This window comes from Rattus rattus, chromosome 1 (genome assembly GCF_011064425.1).
Source record: "Rattus rattus isolate New Zealand chromosome 1, Rrattus_CSIRO_v1, whole genome shotgun sequence".
NCBI lineage: Eukaryota > Metazoa > Chordata > Mammalia > Rodentia > Muridae > Rattus > Rattus rattus.
In genome coordinates, this window is record NC_046154.1 from 132468112 (window position 1) to 132485185 (window position 17074).

General features: G+C 41.2%; 1 protein-coding gene across 1 annotated transcript in view; it reads left to right on the forward strand.

Moving 5' to 3' along the window:
• Window positions 1-17074, forward strand: part of Ints8 (integrator complex subunit 8) — a 46565-nt gene that overhangs the window by 8181 nt on the left and 21310 nt on the right. Inside the window, exons 7-14 of the mRNA XM_032905941.1 lie at window positions 2844-2951; window positions 3699-3854; window positions 7598-7698; window positions 8466-8607; window positions 11458-11528; window positions 12113-12288; window positions 13548-13681; window positions 16148-16258. Of these exons, the coding sequence (XP_032761832.1) occupies window positions 2844-2951; window positions 3699-3854; window positions 7598-7698; window positions 8466-8607; window positions 11458-11528; window positions 12113-12288; window positions 13548-13681; window positions 16148-16258 (999 nt within the window). The remainder of the gene's footprint in view (window positions 1-2843; window positions 2952-3698; window positions 3855-7597; window positions 7699-8465; window positions 8608-11457; window positions 11529-12112; window positions 12289-13547; window positions 13682-16147; window positions 16259-17074) is intronic.

A 17074-nucleotide genomic window follows, 5' to 3' on the forward strand; every position in this document is an offset into this window, starting at 1 on the left:
AGCAGCAAGGCAGCCAGGGCTACTTAGAGATCCTGTCTCCAAAAAAAACCATTTCAATTGTCAGTTGTCATTTTATGTGTTCAAGCTTTCCTTTTCCTCACGAGATCTACTGATTAGGTTTTTGTTGTTGTTGTTTTTTTGTTTTGTTTTGTTTTTGTTTTGTTTTTTGTCAGCTTGTTAAAAGCTGGAGTCATCTGAGATGAGAGAAATGATCAAAGAAAAACGAGTCCATCAGGCTCTCCTGTGGGCAAGCCTGTGGAGTCATTTTCTTGATTAATGATGGATGCCCATGCCCCCCTGTGTGTGGTGCTGGTGGTCCTCGGTTGTATGAGAAGGTGGATTGACAAGCCAGTAAGCAGCACTTCTCCATAGCCTCTGCCTCAGCTCCTACCTCCAGGTTCTTGCTTTAAGTTCTACCCTGAATTCCTTCTTATAGAATGTTACCTAAAAGTTGTAAGAAGGAAAAAATATTTTTTCCCTAAGTGGATTTTGGTCATAGTCTTTATTATAGCTGTAGAAATGAAACTAGGGTTGGAGGGGCTCAGTGGTTAAGAGCACTGACGGCTCACAACCGTCTGCAATGCGATCCGATGCCCTCTTCTGGTGTGTCTGAAGACAGCTACAGTGTACTCACATACATAAAATAAATAAGTTAATAATAATAATAACAATAATAAAAAGAAATGAAACTAAGGGCTGGAGATATGTTTAGCAGTGGGGGTGTTGACTCCTCTTCCAATGGACCACAGTTCAATTCCCCGCCCCCACATGGCAGCTCACAGCCGTCTGTAACTTGAGTTCCATTAGATCATAGCAACAGGCACGCAGGTGATGCACTTATTTGTGTGTGTAGGCAAAATGTCTATACACATAAAATAAATCCTTAAAAAAAAAAGCGTCGAATCAACCTAAGACTAGACTATAAGGTATATGAGGTCTGCACACAGCAGCAACCTCAGACTAGAGTGTAAGGTGTGTGAGGGCTGCACACACATGGCAGCTTGTTTTCTAGCACCAAGCCTTGAGGACAGCAAACATTTTAAATCATTTGCTCATTACCCTTTTGATACTAAAATCCATGAGAAGATGATGATGATTTTAGTTTTTTGAGACAGGGTTTCTCTGTGTAGCCCCGGCTGTCATGGATCTCTCTCTTTCTGTAGAGCAGACCAGAACTCAGAGATCTGCCTGCCTCTGCCTTCTGAGTGCTGGGAGTAAAGGTGTGCACCACCATGCATGGCTGGATCATAACTTTAAAGGCCACTCTTTTCTTTATTTGTAGAAATGGCATCTTTCCCCTATTTTTCAATCAGAAAAGAGGTGGAAATGAGACAGTGATTTATGAAGGCTGTCTTTTCAGTGTTGGGAATAGCTGAAGGTAATCATTTCTTCAAGACTCAGTGAGAGTTTACGGGAGGAGGATACTTAGGTTTTGCTATTTAAAAAAAATGAATCACTGATGATAGATTCTAAGACTGGACTCTGATGTGGCATTCTTTGCTTTCTAATGTCACTTTTCTTCATGTTGGTATTCTAAGAGTGGCTTGCTGGATTGAATTAGACTTCTAAGGGCATTGATTTAGGAGAACATTCTAGAGGCTGCTGATGTAAATGAGTGGGTAGAGTGCTTGCATGGACAGAATCCTAGGTGTGAGCCCTTGCGAGCATCACATTTAAAAACTGGAATGGCGATAAACGCTTGTCGTCCCAGTAACCAGATGTGGAAGCACAGCATCAGAACGTCATGGCCATCCTTGACTGCATACGAGTCTGAGAACGTGTCTCAGAGTAAGGCCAGGCAGAAAGAGAAGGAGGGAGGGAAGGGGGCAGTGAGGAGTAAGGGGCAGAGTTTCTGGAAAATACACGCATTCTACTGTCACAAAGCAGTCATTATAATTTTCTAGTCAATATATCTCTCAGTTCAGTTTGTTATGGTAGACACTAATCCTTGTCTGTTTGTGGAGCGCTTCCTACCTCTGTTCTCTCTGTGACAGGAGAAATCTTTACCTATGGAAACTGGTAGCAGGCAACTGAACGCTTGAGGTATTGCCCTTCTGGCTTTGTCTAGCTAGGAAGCTCGACTATTCCAAGAATATGTGCTGTGCTTAGTGTGGATGGAACCAGGAGCTTGTCAGTCCGGGAAGGGGACTGTAGACTCGCAGGCAGCAGCAGTGACAGCAGATGGTCTTCCGGGGCAGTGTGCAGTGCTGGAGGCCGTGAGGACCTCACAGGAGTTAGCCGTGGCATCCAGTGTGGAGAGTGGCTTCAGTAGTACTGTCCCCAGAGCAGTTTGACTTGGCTTTTTTCCTGTTCTCTTGTTTTTCTGACCTAATTCTTTGGCCTTCCAAATAATGCTGTACATTACTTGAAATAATTTGTTAGTTTTTGTTTGTTTTGTTTTTTTCTGTTGCTTAGGCCCAATTTAGCATGTAATATTGTGCATTGGATTATGTATTTTTACTTGTCTTTTTTTTCTTTGTTATCCTGCTATTAAACATAGGTTTGAACCAGGCATGGTGGTGAGAGCCTTTAATTCTAGCACTCTTGTGGATCTCTGATTTTGAGTCCAACCTGATCTATGTAGGGAGTTCCAGAACAGCCAGAGAAAACTGTCTCAAAACAAACAAAATAAATGAATAAATAAATTTGAGTTTTATCAACTTTTGTTGTTTTTCTGAGGCAGTGTTTCTCCTGTGTAGCCTTGGCTGTCCTGGAACTCTTATATAGACCAGGCTAGTCCCTGCCTCCTTAACATTAGGATTAAAAGTGTGCACCACCACTGCCCAATGCATTGCCTCTTAAGTACATAAAAATTCTGAAGCACATTGGTGTTTGGTTTCCAGGTGTGTTATGATTTGGGCGCAGCATACTTCCAGCAGGGCTCCACAAATTCAGCAGCCTATGAGAGCGCTCGAGAGAAGTTTTTTAGAACTAAAGAACTAATTGCAGAGGTAAGCACGGTAATAAACGATATATAATATTTGTCCCTTACACATGAGTGTATGGGGGCCACACCACCACACTTGCTATCTTAGTTTCTTTTTCCCTTGCTGTGATAAAATATCTAACAGCAACTTAAGAGAAAAACATTTATTTTGGGCCGTAGTTTGAGGCACCAAATGCTGGGCTATCAAGGCAGTAGGAATTTGAAAAGGCTCTCCTGTTGTAAGTCTGTCTGAGATGTAGATCTAACATTGTGTAGGCGTGTGGGGGTTGTTACTCATTGTTACTGTCTTTCTTGTCATACCTCCTGAAGTGATGACTGCTTCATCAATCAATCGATAAAAGATAAAAAGTGAGCATCCAGACAAGTGTCAGTCAGTCAGTCAGTAAAAAGGAAAGGGCCAGATGATCGATAATCAGTTTCTGAATAAATAAATGAAAAGAAAAGGACTAGATAATTAATAGCTAAGTTCTGTGGATCATACTCAGTCTGTCTTGGCAGTTCATTGTTTTCAACCCTAAAAAATATTTTTTAGTTCAAGGGACATGCAGAATCAGATCACAGATTGCACTTGGTCAATGAATGATGTTCTGCTGATCTCTGCTCAGAATATTTAACCTAACAACTATTTGCGGTTCCCCCAGTTTTGAAATTTTCTTTATTGTTTTCTTGTACTGTTAAAATGCACTAAGGAGAACTAATCTGTTGTGTATATTTCATTAACGGATAATGATATATAACTCTTACTTTGCAGATAGGTTCATTATCTCTTCATTGTACCATAGATGAGAAGCGGTTAGCTGGCTACTGTCAAGCGTGTGATGTTCTTGTACCTTCCTCTGATAATAACTCTCAGCAGTTGACTCCATATAGTCAAGTCCATATTTGTTTACGATCTGGCAGCTATCAGGTAAGAGATGAGTGTGACTATACAGGTGTAGTTGACAAGTTTTAGAAACAAATCATGTCCAGATCCTGCTACCATTGTTTGCCAAGTGTGCCTTGGAGCCGGTCACCTACACTGTCAGCCAGGCCTTCAAGTAATGCTGTCCTTGCTATAGTTACCTCGTTTTCAAGATTATAATGTGATGTGGTGAGACATTAACATCAGTCCTGTGTGTTCATTGTTCCTGATACCTTTGGAAAGTAAAGCCTGTTCGTCTAATCACCCATGGGAAGCCTGAGACCATGTCTGTCTTAGCGTTGCTTACATCCCATCTCAAAGAAGCGAAGAGCTAGCAGAGTGGCTTGTGGTTTGTGGCTGGGCTGCTCACTGACAGACTCCCTTTGCCAGTGAGCCTGGGCACTGCCTCAGAGTATAGTCACTGTCCTGTCTGGGCACTGTCCTTCTCTTTCCCTGTTTGTCTGTGTTAGGGTGTCTCTGTTATGTACCTCTGGCTGTTCTGGAACTCAGAGTCAGAACTGCTGGGATTACAGGCATCTGGCTGCCACATCTGGCTGTCCTTTGCTTTTTTTTTTTTTTTAAAGATTTATTTACTTATTATGTATATAATATTCTGCCTGCATATATGGCCAGAAGAGGGCACCGGATCTCATTACAGATGGTTGTGAGCCACCATGTGTTTGCTGGGAATTGAACTCAGGACCTCTGGGGAAGAGTGGCCAGTGCTCTTAACCTCTGAGCCATCTCTCCAGCCCTATCCTTTGCTTTTTTAATGAAAATAACTAGCAGTGCGAGTGTTGGTGGTGAAGTCATTTTCAGAATTTTCTTCCCAACATTGCCTTTATGTTGTATGTCTAACTCAGAACAGGAAACATAAAACAGTCAAGCTTAATTTTCATCATTTGTTTTTATTTTATTTTTTAATTTATTTTTAATTTAATTAGTTTATTTTACTTTATGTTCATGAATGTTTTAGCTATTGGATCCTCTGGAACTAGGGTTGTGAGCCACCATGTGAGTGATGGGTCTTGAACATGGGTCTTCTGTAAGAGCAACATGTGCTCTTAACCACTGAGCCCTCTCTCCTGCCCCTTATTTATTTTTTTTTTTCTATTTTTTTTTTTTCGGAGCTGGGGACCGAACCCAGGGCCTTGCGCTTGCTAGGCAAGCGCTCCACCACTGAGCCAAATCCCCAACCCCCCTTATTTTTTTTATTAAAGTTTTGATGTCTTGAGGCAGGGCTTTCCTCTATGCCAGAATGGCCTAGAACTGGTAACCCTTCCAAATGCTGAAATTTACTTTGTGTTTCCCCAGTTGGGTATTTAATCCCAGATTCATAATTCGTTATTTTTCTTCTAAAATTTCTTTTCTTTGACACAAAAAATACACAAAAAGAAATATTGTAAACTTTTTCCTTTTTCCCTTACCCTCTTTGTTGTTTTTGTTTTGTTTAAGATAGAGTTGCTCTGTGTAGCCTTGGCTGTCTGGAATGCGCTCTGTAGACCAGGCTGGCCTCAAACTCAGAGATCCCCTTGCCTCTGCCTCTGCCTCTGCCTCTGCCTCTGCCTCCAGAGTGCTGGGATTAAAGGTGTTCACCACCACTCCTGGCCCTCCCTCTCTCTCTCTTTTAATAGTTTTTGTTTTGAGTAGGAAATTAAATTTTCTAGAAGTTGAATGATAGATACTAATGAGTTCAGTAAAGTTTAGACATCTTTCTTTTACATTTAGCAATATAGGTTTATAGAGGGTCTGTCTATTAGAGCAGTGGTTCTCACTTTTGGGAGTTGAGTGACCCTGCTTACCAGATTTTTACATTATGATTCATAATGTTGACAAAATTACAGTTATATAGTAGCAATGAGAACACTTATGTTTGGGGGTCACCACAATTTTAGGAACCGTATTAAAAGGTCACAGTACTAGGAAGGTTGAGAACCACTGCATTAGAATAACATATGGATTATAAGAAGGAAAAATTAGGTTAGCTGGTGGTGGCATGTACCTTTAATCCTAGCATTTGGGAAGTACAGTCAGTTGGATCTCTGAGTTCAAGGCCTGCCTGGTCTACAGAGTGAGTTCTGGGCCAGTCAGGGCTATGTAATAACAGCCTCTCAAAAGCTGCTTGAAGGGCTAAGGCCTGTGCAAATAAGAGCTTTGGAATATCCCTTTTCCTCATGTTACTGTGAATGTAAATAGCCTCCATATAGTAGGCCAAGAACTTAGATATAATGAGGAGCTGAGAGGGGAGGAGCGGGTACTAGAGAGATGGTTCAGTGGTTGGTTAAGAGCATTCGCTGCTCTTCCAGAGGTCTTGAATTCAAATCCCAGCAATTAAAATGGTGGCTCACAACCATCTATAAAGGATCTGATGCCCTCTTCTGGCACACAGGCATGCATATAGACAGAGCACTCATACATTTTAAAAAAACAACATACATGAATAGCAAAATTAAAGAAAAAAGCCGTTATATTGATGCTCTGCAATGTATGGCAGTTGGCATATGTAGAACTGTTTTGTCTCTCAGACATTGTATTTAGGTTTTTATTTGGTTAGAACCCTTTACATGGACCCTGTAGTTTTTTGCTTCATGTTAGTCAAGCTATGATAATGAAGCAGACAGTGGCATCTCTCAGTCTCAAAGCTGCCCAGTGCTGACCTGCTTCTGAGCATTCTTGCATTGCCCTGTTTTGTATGGAGGTGGAATTGTGTCTTTGTGATAGTGGCTGACTAACAGATAGTAGCAGAAATCCTCTTCCCACACTGTCCCTCCCTCTTTTGCATAGCTGGAGAAAGACTGTGAAAGGGTTCATACATAATATGTAATATTTTCTGTAATTTACTAAATAGTGTATTTTAGATTATTTGAATTTATTGGAATTCTTAGTATGCTTTGCCCAGGAAATTAATTTTAATTATTTCAAGGTTTGTTTGTTTTTTAAGAAGTTTGCTTCATGAATAAAACCTTTAAAGGTTATTTGAAAGGTTTTTGTTGTTGTTGCTGTTGAATATTGATCAATTGATTGATTGCTCAGTTGATAGATTGAGATGGACTTTCGATATGCAGTCCAGTCTGGTCTTCACTTTTCATCTTCTTGCCTTAACCTCCCACTTGCTACAGTTGGAGGTATATGATGCACTCTTGGCTACAGTCCAGTGTGCTTGTGTTTTGTTTCTGATTAGAAGCTAAGGCTTCAGTAGTTTCATTTTTTTCCTGCTTTTCACTTGTGCTCCATGGTCTTCAACCTGGAGAAAGGGGAACTATTTCTGTTCTTAGTCTAATTTCAGAATTTTTTTTTTTTAAAGATTTTATTCATTGTATGAGTACACTGTAGCTGTGTTCAGACACACCAGAAGAGGGCATCAGATCCCATTACAGATGGTTCTGAGCCACCATGCGGTTGCTGGGAATTGAACTCAGGACCTCTAGAAGAACAGTCGGAGCTCTTAACCACTGAGCCATCTCTCCAGCCCCCTAATTTCAGAATTTTTAAAGAGAATGCTTTTAATTTTTATAGCTCAACATGTGTCTTAGGATGGCTTTGAATTTCTCTTGCCTCTACTGCCTAGTGCTGAGATGCAGGCCTGCACCCCTGCCCAGTCTAAGCACTGCTGACACTGAACCAGGGCTTGCTCTCGCTACACACGCAGGCCTCTGCCAGCCGGGCTGCATTCTGACCCGTAGACTGTGTGTGGTAAAGAAACGGCCTTGGTTTTCTCACATGAATGCGATTTAATGTCTCTGTTCCAGGAGGTGGTGCAGATTTTCATCGAAGATAATGTAACTTTCACTTTACCTGTCCAGTTCCGGCAGTCAGTATTAAGGGAGCTCTTTCAGAAAGCTCAACAGGGGTAAGTTGAAACATTTGTTTGGGTTTTTGAATAACAGAACAAGTGTTTTGTGGATTATGAAATCACACTTACAAGTTATCTGCAAATTATTAACATTAGTTTCAAATTTGATGATATAATGGACAAATAGTGTTGTGGAGCCTTTTTCAAAAGATTTATTTATTCGTGTATTTTGTGTATGAGTGCTCTGTCTTCATACATCAAAAAAGGAACTCAGATCCCATTACAGATGCTTGTGAGCCACCATGTGGTTGGTTGCTGGGAGTTGAACTCAGGACCTCTCAAAGAGCGCTCACGTGCTCTTACCTGCTGAGCTAGCTTGTCTCTAGGCTCTGGGAAGACATTTTTAAGTGCTTGTTTTTATGTATCTGCGTGTTTCCTCCTTTGGTATCTGTACACCCTGTTGCATGCCTGGTATCGTCAAGGTCAGAAGAGGGTGCTTGATCCTCTGGAACTGAAGTGACAAACACTGGGAGGTGACAGTGAACACACGTCCTCTGAAGAGCAGCCAGTGCTGCTCTTAATCACTTCAGCCCAGTGGGGACATTTGAACGTCTTTCTCTTCGTTTCTTTTAAAACTGCTTGCAGTGAGAACGTTATTTGGAGCACAGTTCTTACACCTACTTAATCTTTAGAGTTCTTTTTTGTACTTTTCTTTGAGTTGGTATATGGTATTTAGTAGAGTACTGAATGTCCCAAAATGTTACCTCAATCCTGCTCACATTTTATACTAAAAACATTCATGATTTTACTTTTGTGTTTTGTAGAAATGAAGCTCTAGATGAAATCTGTTTTAAAATTTGTTCCTGCAACACAGTACGAGATATACTGGAAGGCAGAACAATTAGTGTCCAGTTCAATCAACTGTTTCTCAGACCAAACAAAGAAAAAATAGATTTTCTCCTCGAGGTAAGGCATTTCCCCTGTGGTAATAGAACATCTGTGTTTCCTTTCTTTTTTCTTTTTTTTAATAATTCACTTGTTTATTTATTTATTATGTATACAGTGTTCTGCCTGTATGCCAGAAGGGGGCACCAAGATCCCATTACAATGGTTGTGAGCCACCATGTGGTTGCTGGGATTTGAACTCATGACCTCTGGTAGAGCAGTCAGTGCTCTTAACCACTGAGCCATCTCTCCAGCCCCCTGTGTTTCTTTTCTGTGCCCGAGAGTTGACAGTATTAACAAACTGAGCAGCAGCAGCTGCCTTTCCTCCTCCTCTTCTTCTTCCTCCTCCTCTCTGTCTTCTCTTCTTCCTCAGCTTCTTGTTGTTGGCCTGGATCTTGCGGTATATGAGGTAGACACCTGCTGGCCTGTTGTGTTCCGTGTCCTTTTCAGACAGCCCTTTCTGCTTTGCCGCCTCATTTCTGTTGCAGCTTCCCTCCCATTCTCTTTGCTCTGTCACTGACTCCTCTGCTCTACTGCACTTAGGACTGCACCCTCATGTTCTGCTTTTTTTTGATCGATCGATCGATTGATTGATTGATGAAGATAGTCCAGGTCCTGAGTTCAATTCCTAGCAACATGGTGGCTCACAACCATCTGTAATGAGATCTGATGCCCTTTTCTGTTGTGCATGAAGAGAGCTACAGTGTACTCATAAAATAAATAAATCTTTAGAAAAAAATCAAAAGCAGTCCTGCTGTGTAGAGCAGGCTGGTCTCATCGGTAGAGATCCAGTTGTCTCTGCCTCCTAAGTGGTGAGACTAAGTCCTTATGCCAGGCACTTGCCTGAGATTTATTTTCTGTGTGTGTTTATGTGTCTTCCTGAGTTTATGTGCTCTGTGTGTGTGTGGGCACTTCCGGAGGCCAGAAGCCATCTGATCCTCTAATTAGAGTTACAAGGAACGTATGCCATCTGTTTGAGGTGCTGGGAAATGAACCCAGATTGTCCTTCCTTCTGCAAGAGCTGTCAGTGCTCGTAACCGCTGAACTGTCTCTCAGTTCCCAAGTGGTTTCTTGTTTGTTTCTTTTGTTGTTTTGAGACCGAGTTAATCCATAGCCCTGGCTATGACCTGGCTGTCCTAGAACAATCTATGTAGCTAGGCTAGCCCTGATCCCACAGATGCCTGCCTCTGCCTCTCAAGTGCTAAGGTTAAAGGCATGGGCCCCTAACTCGGCTTCAGCCCCCAAGTCTTAACTTTTACAAATTAGAAATGTCTTATTACACTGATGTGTGTATTTGTTATTTATGTATACATGTGTGCACATGCAGTTGCACACATGTAGAGGTCTGGGTATAACTTGTAGATGTTGGAACTTAAATATTATCGTGCTTTGCCAAGTTCCCTTACCTGTTGAGCCATCTCGCCAGACCTAAAAACTGAATAAAAGATTTACTTTTATTTATTTCAGTGTTCAAGTGAGCATACGTATATATGTATACCCACCTCTGTATGAGCTCAGAGGCCAGAAGAGGGTGTTAAGTGTCCTGTGTCACCTTCTGCCTCATCTTTTGAATCAAGATCTTATTGCTGACCCTTGAGCTTGTGTTTTTTTTTTTTGGTTTTTTTTTTTTCAACTTTGCCTGGATCCTCCTGTCTTTGCTGTCTTGGAACTGGGTTCCGTGCATCTCCAGGCACGGGACCCTGAGCTTGTTACATGCGTGCTGGAGCCTGACTTCCGGTCCTTAGCGTCCGCAGAGTTACTGCCGAGTGGTTTGTCAGCTGTCCTGTCTGAATTGTGTCGTTTTGAGATACAGGCTGACTGCTTCACCTAGACGGCAACAAACTGGTGTCTTCTTACCCCGGTCTGTCCAGTGCTGAGATGCAGGCGTGTGCCACCCTTGCCTGGTTTGCCATGGTTTTTAGTATGGACCTGATGTATTGGTTATGGGCACAATGAACTTTGTACATTTCTTGTCTAGATCATTGCTGATCCCTTAAGTTTTCCTTACTGCACTGAAGTGTAGCTCACCTGTAGGATGCTTACCTAGCCTGCGCCAAAGCCTGGGTTCGTTCCCGTCAACAGGTGACACTGGTTGTGGTAACCCAAGTCTGTAGAGAGTGAGAGGTACAAGGTCATTCTTAGCTACTTGACAAATTAGAGGCTGCTGGAATATGTGGGACCTGTCTCAAAAACAAAACAAAACAAACAAAACAAAACCCCGAAACAAACCCAACTGAAAAAGCATTATACCTTTATCTCTCAGTGTAGTGATCTGTCACAGGGATTGGGATTGCTCTCCTTGTTGAGGGTGCATAGCAGTATGCTTCTGTCTTATATGTTAGAAGAATTCTTGAAACTTAGTAGAAGGCAGATCCTGTCTCCTAAATAGGAACTGAAAGCACCAAGTTGTTATTAACTACATATGCCTGAGCTTATGAAAATGGTTGGTCCACTTCCTTTCCTTAATGAATTCCTATCTTGGACTTTTGTCTTAAATTATTTAATCAAATTGGTGACTAGTAATTGAAACATAAAAGTTCAGTTGTTTGGAGCAGTGGAGACAGCTCAGTAGTTAAGAGCAGTTCTACAGAATCAAGTCAGCTCCCAGGACCCAACACTGGCTTAACCGTCTTTAACTCCAGTTCCAGGGGATCTGTCCAGTACTGCCTTCTGGCCTCTGCAGACATCGGGCATGTCCAGGTGCACAAGTAGACACCCAGGCTGAATGAACATCCGACTCATTGAAAAAAAATGCACACACGCGAGTGTACACACACACACACACACACACACACACAGAGTTCTTTATTTAGAAATTTCAATATTTCAAGCTGAGATGCATATTCAAATGAAAATTATTCAAATTCCTAGGTATGTTCAAGATCAATAAACATAGAAAAAGCTTCAGATTCTTTGAAAGGAAACATGGCTGCTTTTCTAAAGTAAGTACCTCTTTGTTTTAAACTCAGAACTTAGTTTCATGCGAAAAATATTTTCTTTCTTTTTAGACATTTTATTTTTTTAAATGTTATGTTTATGTGTGTGTGTTGTTTCTGTCTCTGTATGAGCACATGCAAGAGTGTCTATGTGGGGTCAATGGACAAAGGGTTGTGTTCTTTCCTTACATCATGTGGGCTCTGGGAATTAAACTTAGCTCAGCAGATGTGTGTGTGTGTGTGTGTCTGTCTGTGTGTGTCTGTGTGTGTGCGTGTGCGTGTGTGTACATGCATGTACAGATACCCATGGAGGCTGGAAGGAGGTGTTGGATCCTCTGGAGATGGACTTACAGGTGACTGTGGTCTGCCTGTCATGGGTGCTGGGAACTGAACTCAGGTCCTGTAAGAGAACAGCAAGTACTCAAAATCACCAGGACTGTAGTCGCCTTCTAGACCTCTTTGTTTTTTAGTTTATTATACCGCTGACATTGTAATTTAAGCAACAACAATTGTTAGCTTTAAATGTGGCTTAGGACTAATAATTGGTCGAGTGTTTTTCCCAAACAAAAATGTCCACTCTTGTTTCATAGGAATGTGTGTCTGGGGTTGGAAGATCTACAGTATGTCTTCATGATTTCTTCACATGAGCTTTTCATAACATTGTTGAAGGATGAAGAACGAAAGCTGCTTGTTGATCAAATGAGGAAGAGATCCCCAAGAGTAAATCTGTGCATTAAACCTGTGACTTCATTTTATGATATCCCAGGTTAGTCCTGTTCTGCTAGCTTATAGTTTGTCCCTCTTCAAGTTAATACTAAGATACTACCCAAGGCTTTTTGGTATTTTAGTTGGTATTTTGTGGATAATTAATAGAAATTTAATCTGTCTGCCGTGGTTAGATTTCTGGGTGAGCAGCTCACGGTTCTCAGGTGAGCTAGAGGCTGACGGATATTTAGTCTTAATTTATAAAATGGTTTAGCTGGCGAATATAACATAGTGCTCCCATGTTCTTGAGGGTAAAAGTGTGAGTGGAGAGGAGATTGGTAAGGAATTGTTAGGACCAAAAGTAATTGTGCTGGTCAACTAATATGGCTGTGCTACTAATCGCTGGCTATCCTTGAGAACATTGTCATTTTTGCCTTATTTGATGTTCCTCCCACTTTTTACCTTATCTATCTGAATCAAAATACAGTTCTATTATTATTAGTAAGATATGTTAGCCTTAAAACCACAAAGGTTGTGAATCTCTTGGCTTGGTCCTCAATGTCCTAATGTTCAGTATAAAGAACAATATTAACCCACAAAACTGCTAAGGATGTGTGTGTTGTCAAATGCTGATAACCGGAGCCAAAATTAGATTTTTAGTGGTCATGACTTAAGCAAGGCGTGATGAGGCTGCGGAGTGGCAACTACCGTTTGTTCACAGTCATGACAACCCCTCGTTGATGAACCTACCTGGTATACCAGCAGGAGAGAACCAGCTCCTGCAGGCTGTCTGCCTTCCACATGTGGAGACGGACGGACACACACACACACACACACACACACACACACACACACACAGAGTAAAAAATGGATTAAAGACACTTCCCCACATACTTTATTATTGCTTATAAAGATTTATTGCATGCATACTTTTATTAACATATGTTTAGAAGGGAGACTTGTTTATATCATTTTTTCCATATTCTTTCTTCAAATTCTTTTTGTGGACCAGTTTGACTGTTAAATTTTTACTCTAGTGTGAGAGAGAGAGAGTGAGTGAGTGTGTGTGTGTGTGTGTGTGTGTGTGTGTGTGTGTGTTCACTTTACTAAGTGCACACATTGTGCACACATTGTGTGTAGGTTTTTCTGTGTGGAAATGAAGTTAGGATATAATTTGAGTTACATAAAACAATTCTATTTTCAAAACGTTTTCTACTTTTAACTTAAGACACTTCACATATGCTATTTCTCTTAGTTGTATCATACTTAAAATTTAAGTTTGAGTTTAATCATTAGCTGAAATAGAGTTCTCTTCTTTAGCCTCAGCAAGTGTCAATATTGGCCAGTTGGAACATCAGCTTATATTATCAGTGGATCCCTGGCGGATTAGACAGATTTTAATAGAATTACATGGTATGACCTCAGAGCGACAGTTTTGGACTGTGTCAAATAAGGTAAGAAACTGTTAAGAATATATTTCTTTGTTTTATACTGTAATCTAAGAGAAACTGTAGTCTCTGCCTTTTTTTTTTTTTTTTTAAATAATGAGGACTCCATTAATAGTTTAGGACTGTCACATGACCACAATTGTACTTACACTGTTGACTGTGGAAGGAAAACACACAAAAAATATCCAGTAATGTGAACAGCGAGTTTGTGTTCCACTTACAGTCAGAACACGGCTGTAAATTTAGGTAAAATGTGTATTATTTGTCCTGTCTTTATTAACAGGGCTCAAGGCTTTGTTCTTTTTTTTTTTGTTTCTGGTTCTGAGAAATGAGCCCGAGGCTTCACTCACTCTGGTCATGTAATAGACCAGTGAGCTATACCTTCAACCCTAGTAGTTTACTTTTGCATATTCTTGCCTTTGAGAATTTCTTGCTTGTGTACAGTGTATTTTGGTCACATTATTCCCACACCTCCTTAGCTCTTCTGAGACCTACCCAAACCTTTTTCCCAACTTCAAGTCTTTAATTTTATTTTTTCTTCCTGTAGCTTCTGGAAGCAGTTAATACTGCCCATACTTACATGGATGTGGGACAGTCTGATGGAGAACAGGCATGAGGAAAGCATTCTTCTCACTCTAGTAGCTTTCAACCACCAATAGTTCCTCAGCTAGATGTGAGGGCTCTTGGCGTTCTTCCCAGTGCAGGAATAGTTCCTCAGCTCGCCGCGGGTTCTTCCTAGTCCAAGCTGAACTCGGATCTTGTTGAAGCATACTCTGCTCTCTGCCAGATAGAGCACTGCACGCCTTTACTCTCAGCACTCAGGAGGCAGAGGCAGTGGAATTTCTTGAGTTCAAGGACAACCTGGTCTACAGAGCACATTCAGGTTACACTGTGAAACCCTGTCTGGGGACACCCCCTCCCACAGTTCTTTTTATTCAAGAAAGTTGTTGGTTTTTAAGATTTATTTTATGTATATGAGTTCACTGTAGCTGTCTTCAGACACACCAGAAGAGGGCATCAGATCCTGTTACAGATGGCTGTGAGCCACCATGTGGGTGCTGGGAATTGAACTCAGGACCTCTGGAAGAGCAGTCAGTTGTTTTAACCATCTCTCCCCTTGTGTAGGAAACTTTTTAAAAAAAAGTCTTATAAAGAAGTCTCAGTAAGTTGATTTCAAAATGTAATCTTTAGATTTCAAGACAACATTAAAAAGTAAAAGCTTGGCTATCCTAGAACGCACTCTGTAGACCAGGCTGACCTCAGACACACAGAGATCAGCCTGCCTTTGCCTCCCAAGTGCTAGGATTACAGTCACAAGCCATCATTGCCCAATATAAAGATGACTTTTTAAAGTAGCAATTTAAGCTAAAAACAAAGATGCACACCTCTTATCCCAGCATTCAAGAAGCGGGGTTAGGAGGATCCAGAGTTTGAGGCCAACCTGAGTTATATACTGAGCCCCTGTCTCAAAATAGGGTAAAAATTAAAATATATATAAAACACTCTTATTAGTGAGTTGTCATTTATAGGACAAGAGGCAGTAACCATAGGAGAAACTTCAAATAATACAGCAGTGGGTCTTTTTTGTTTGTTTGTTTTGTTTTGTTTTGTTTTTGAGACAGGAATTCTTCTGTGTAGCGGCTTGCTATCCTGGACCTTACTATATAAACCAGGCTGGCCTCGAACTCAGAGATCTGCCTGCCCCTGCTTCTTGAGTGCTGGGATTAAAGGCCTGTGCTGCTACCACCACCAGGCTGAGCCTTGCCTTTAACAGCTGAACCATCTTTCCAGCCTTTTTGCAATATTTCTGACTGTATTGTTTTCCCCTGGAGACGTTGTTTAGGAAAAGCCTGAAATTGATTTATATTTTATAAGGCTTAAATATACAAATGCAGTGACGTGGAAATTGTTCTAAATATTAAGAATTCTCCTGGTATTTATGGTATGTTTGTTGATGTTAATTTTAAGGGGAAAATATAATAATTAGGAGGCAAATTGGCACTGACTTCCATTTTCTATACTTAACGGCTGTATGTAATTCAATCTGTCCCCTCCATATGCCTGCCTCAGTTTTGTCATTTGTAAAGTGAGGACCAGTAGTACCTATCTTGTAGCATTGTTGTGAGAATTACCTGAGAGGTAGTTAAAGTTCTTCGTCTTGGGAGTGTTTGCCATCTTGGATGTGTTGTGCTGTCGAAGTGTCCTGGTGGCTTTGCGCATGCTTAGCATGTGCTGCGCTGCTGTTGGTCCTTCGTCCTGACTGTGCGTCATTCTTTAGAAACTAGTCCTCTCTCTAGTGATCTCACTAGTAATGTTTACTTGCTTTAACATCTTACTGCTGGTTTCCTTCTGTTTGAAAACTGTGTGGTTTTTAATACATTTTGAAAAATGCAATCAAATCATTAAGAAATTCTCACCTAGATTTGCCTTTCTCTGCATGTGTGCTTATGAATTTATTTATTTATTTTTTAGTGGGAGGTACCTTCTGTATATAGTACTGTTATCCTAGGAATTAAGGACAATTTAACAAGAGATTTGGTTTACATTCTCATGGCCAAAGGTTTGCACTGCAGTACTGTCAAGGTGAGTGAAATGGGAATGAAACATTTGCTCAGACCTTCTTCAGAGGCTGGGGAGACTGCTTAGTGGGTAAAGTGCGTGGTGCGTGGATGTGAGAACCTGAGTTCAAATCCCATAACTCATATAAAGTCAGACGTGGTAGCAGGAGCCTGTAGAGACAAAAGAAGACGAAGACCAGCCCGAAGTTTTCCACATACATAGCATGGCACGTCCACCACACCCACAAATGTACACACACATCATGCCTCTCTAATCAGAGCAGAAAGCCCTGTTTGCTAATTGTGAAAAGGATTTTTAGTTTTGATTATGTATCTGTGTGTACGCATGTGTATGGACACTAGAGGCACCCTACATTTAGAGTTGCAGGAGGTCGGGAGCTCCCAGACGTGATTGTTTTGACCTGAACTTGGGGGTCCTCTTTGAGAACCGTAAAATGCTCTTATCTGCTGAGCCATCTCTCCTTCCCTTATTCCTGATTTTAATGTACTGGATGAGATCCTAGAGCAGAGCACTATCAGGTCCAAGAATGATATGATTCATATGGATACCACGCAGATAGAGAACAGGAAGCAGTGGCAGACGGAAGGACGGCTCAGTGGTTAAGAGCACTGGCTGCTCTTATTGAGAACCTAGGCTTGGTTTCTAGTGCCCAGTGGTGGCTTACAAACATTCCAACTCCAGTTGTGTGCGGTCTAAGGCCTGTTTACAAAACAGTCATACACAAAAATGGTAAGTCTCTTGGAGGAAATGGTGCCTGTCTTTAATTCCAGCACTCAGAAAGCAGAGGCAGGGTGGATCTCTTGAGTTTGAGGCCAGCCT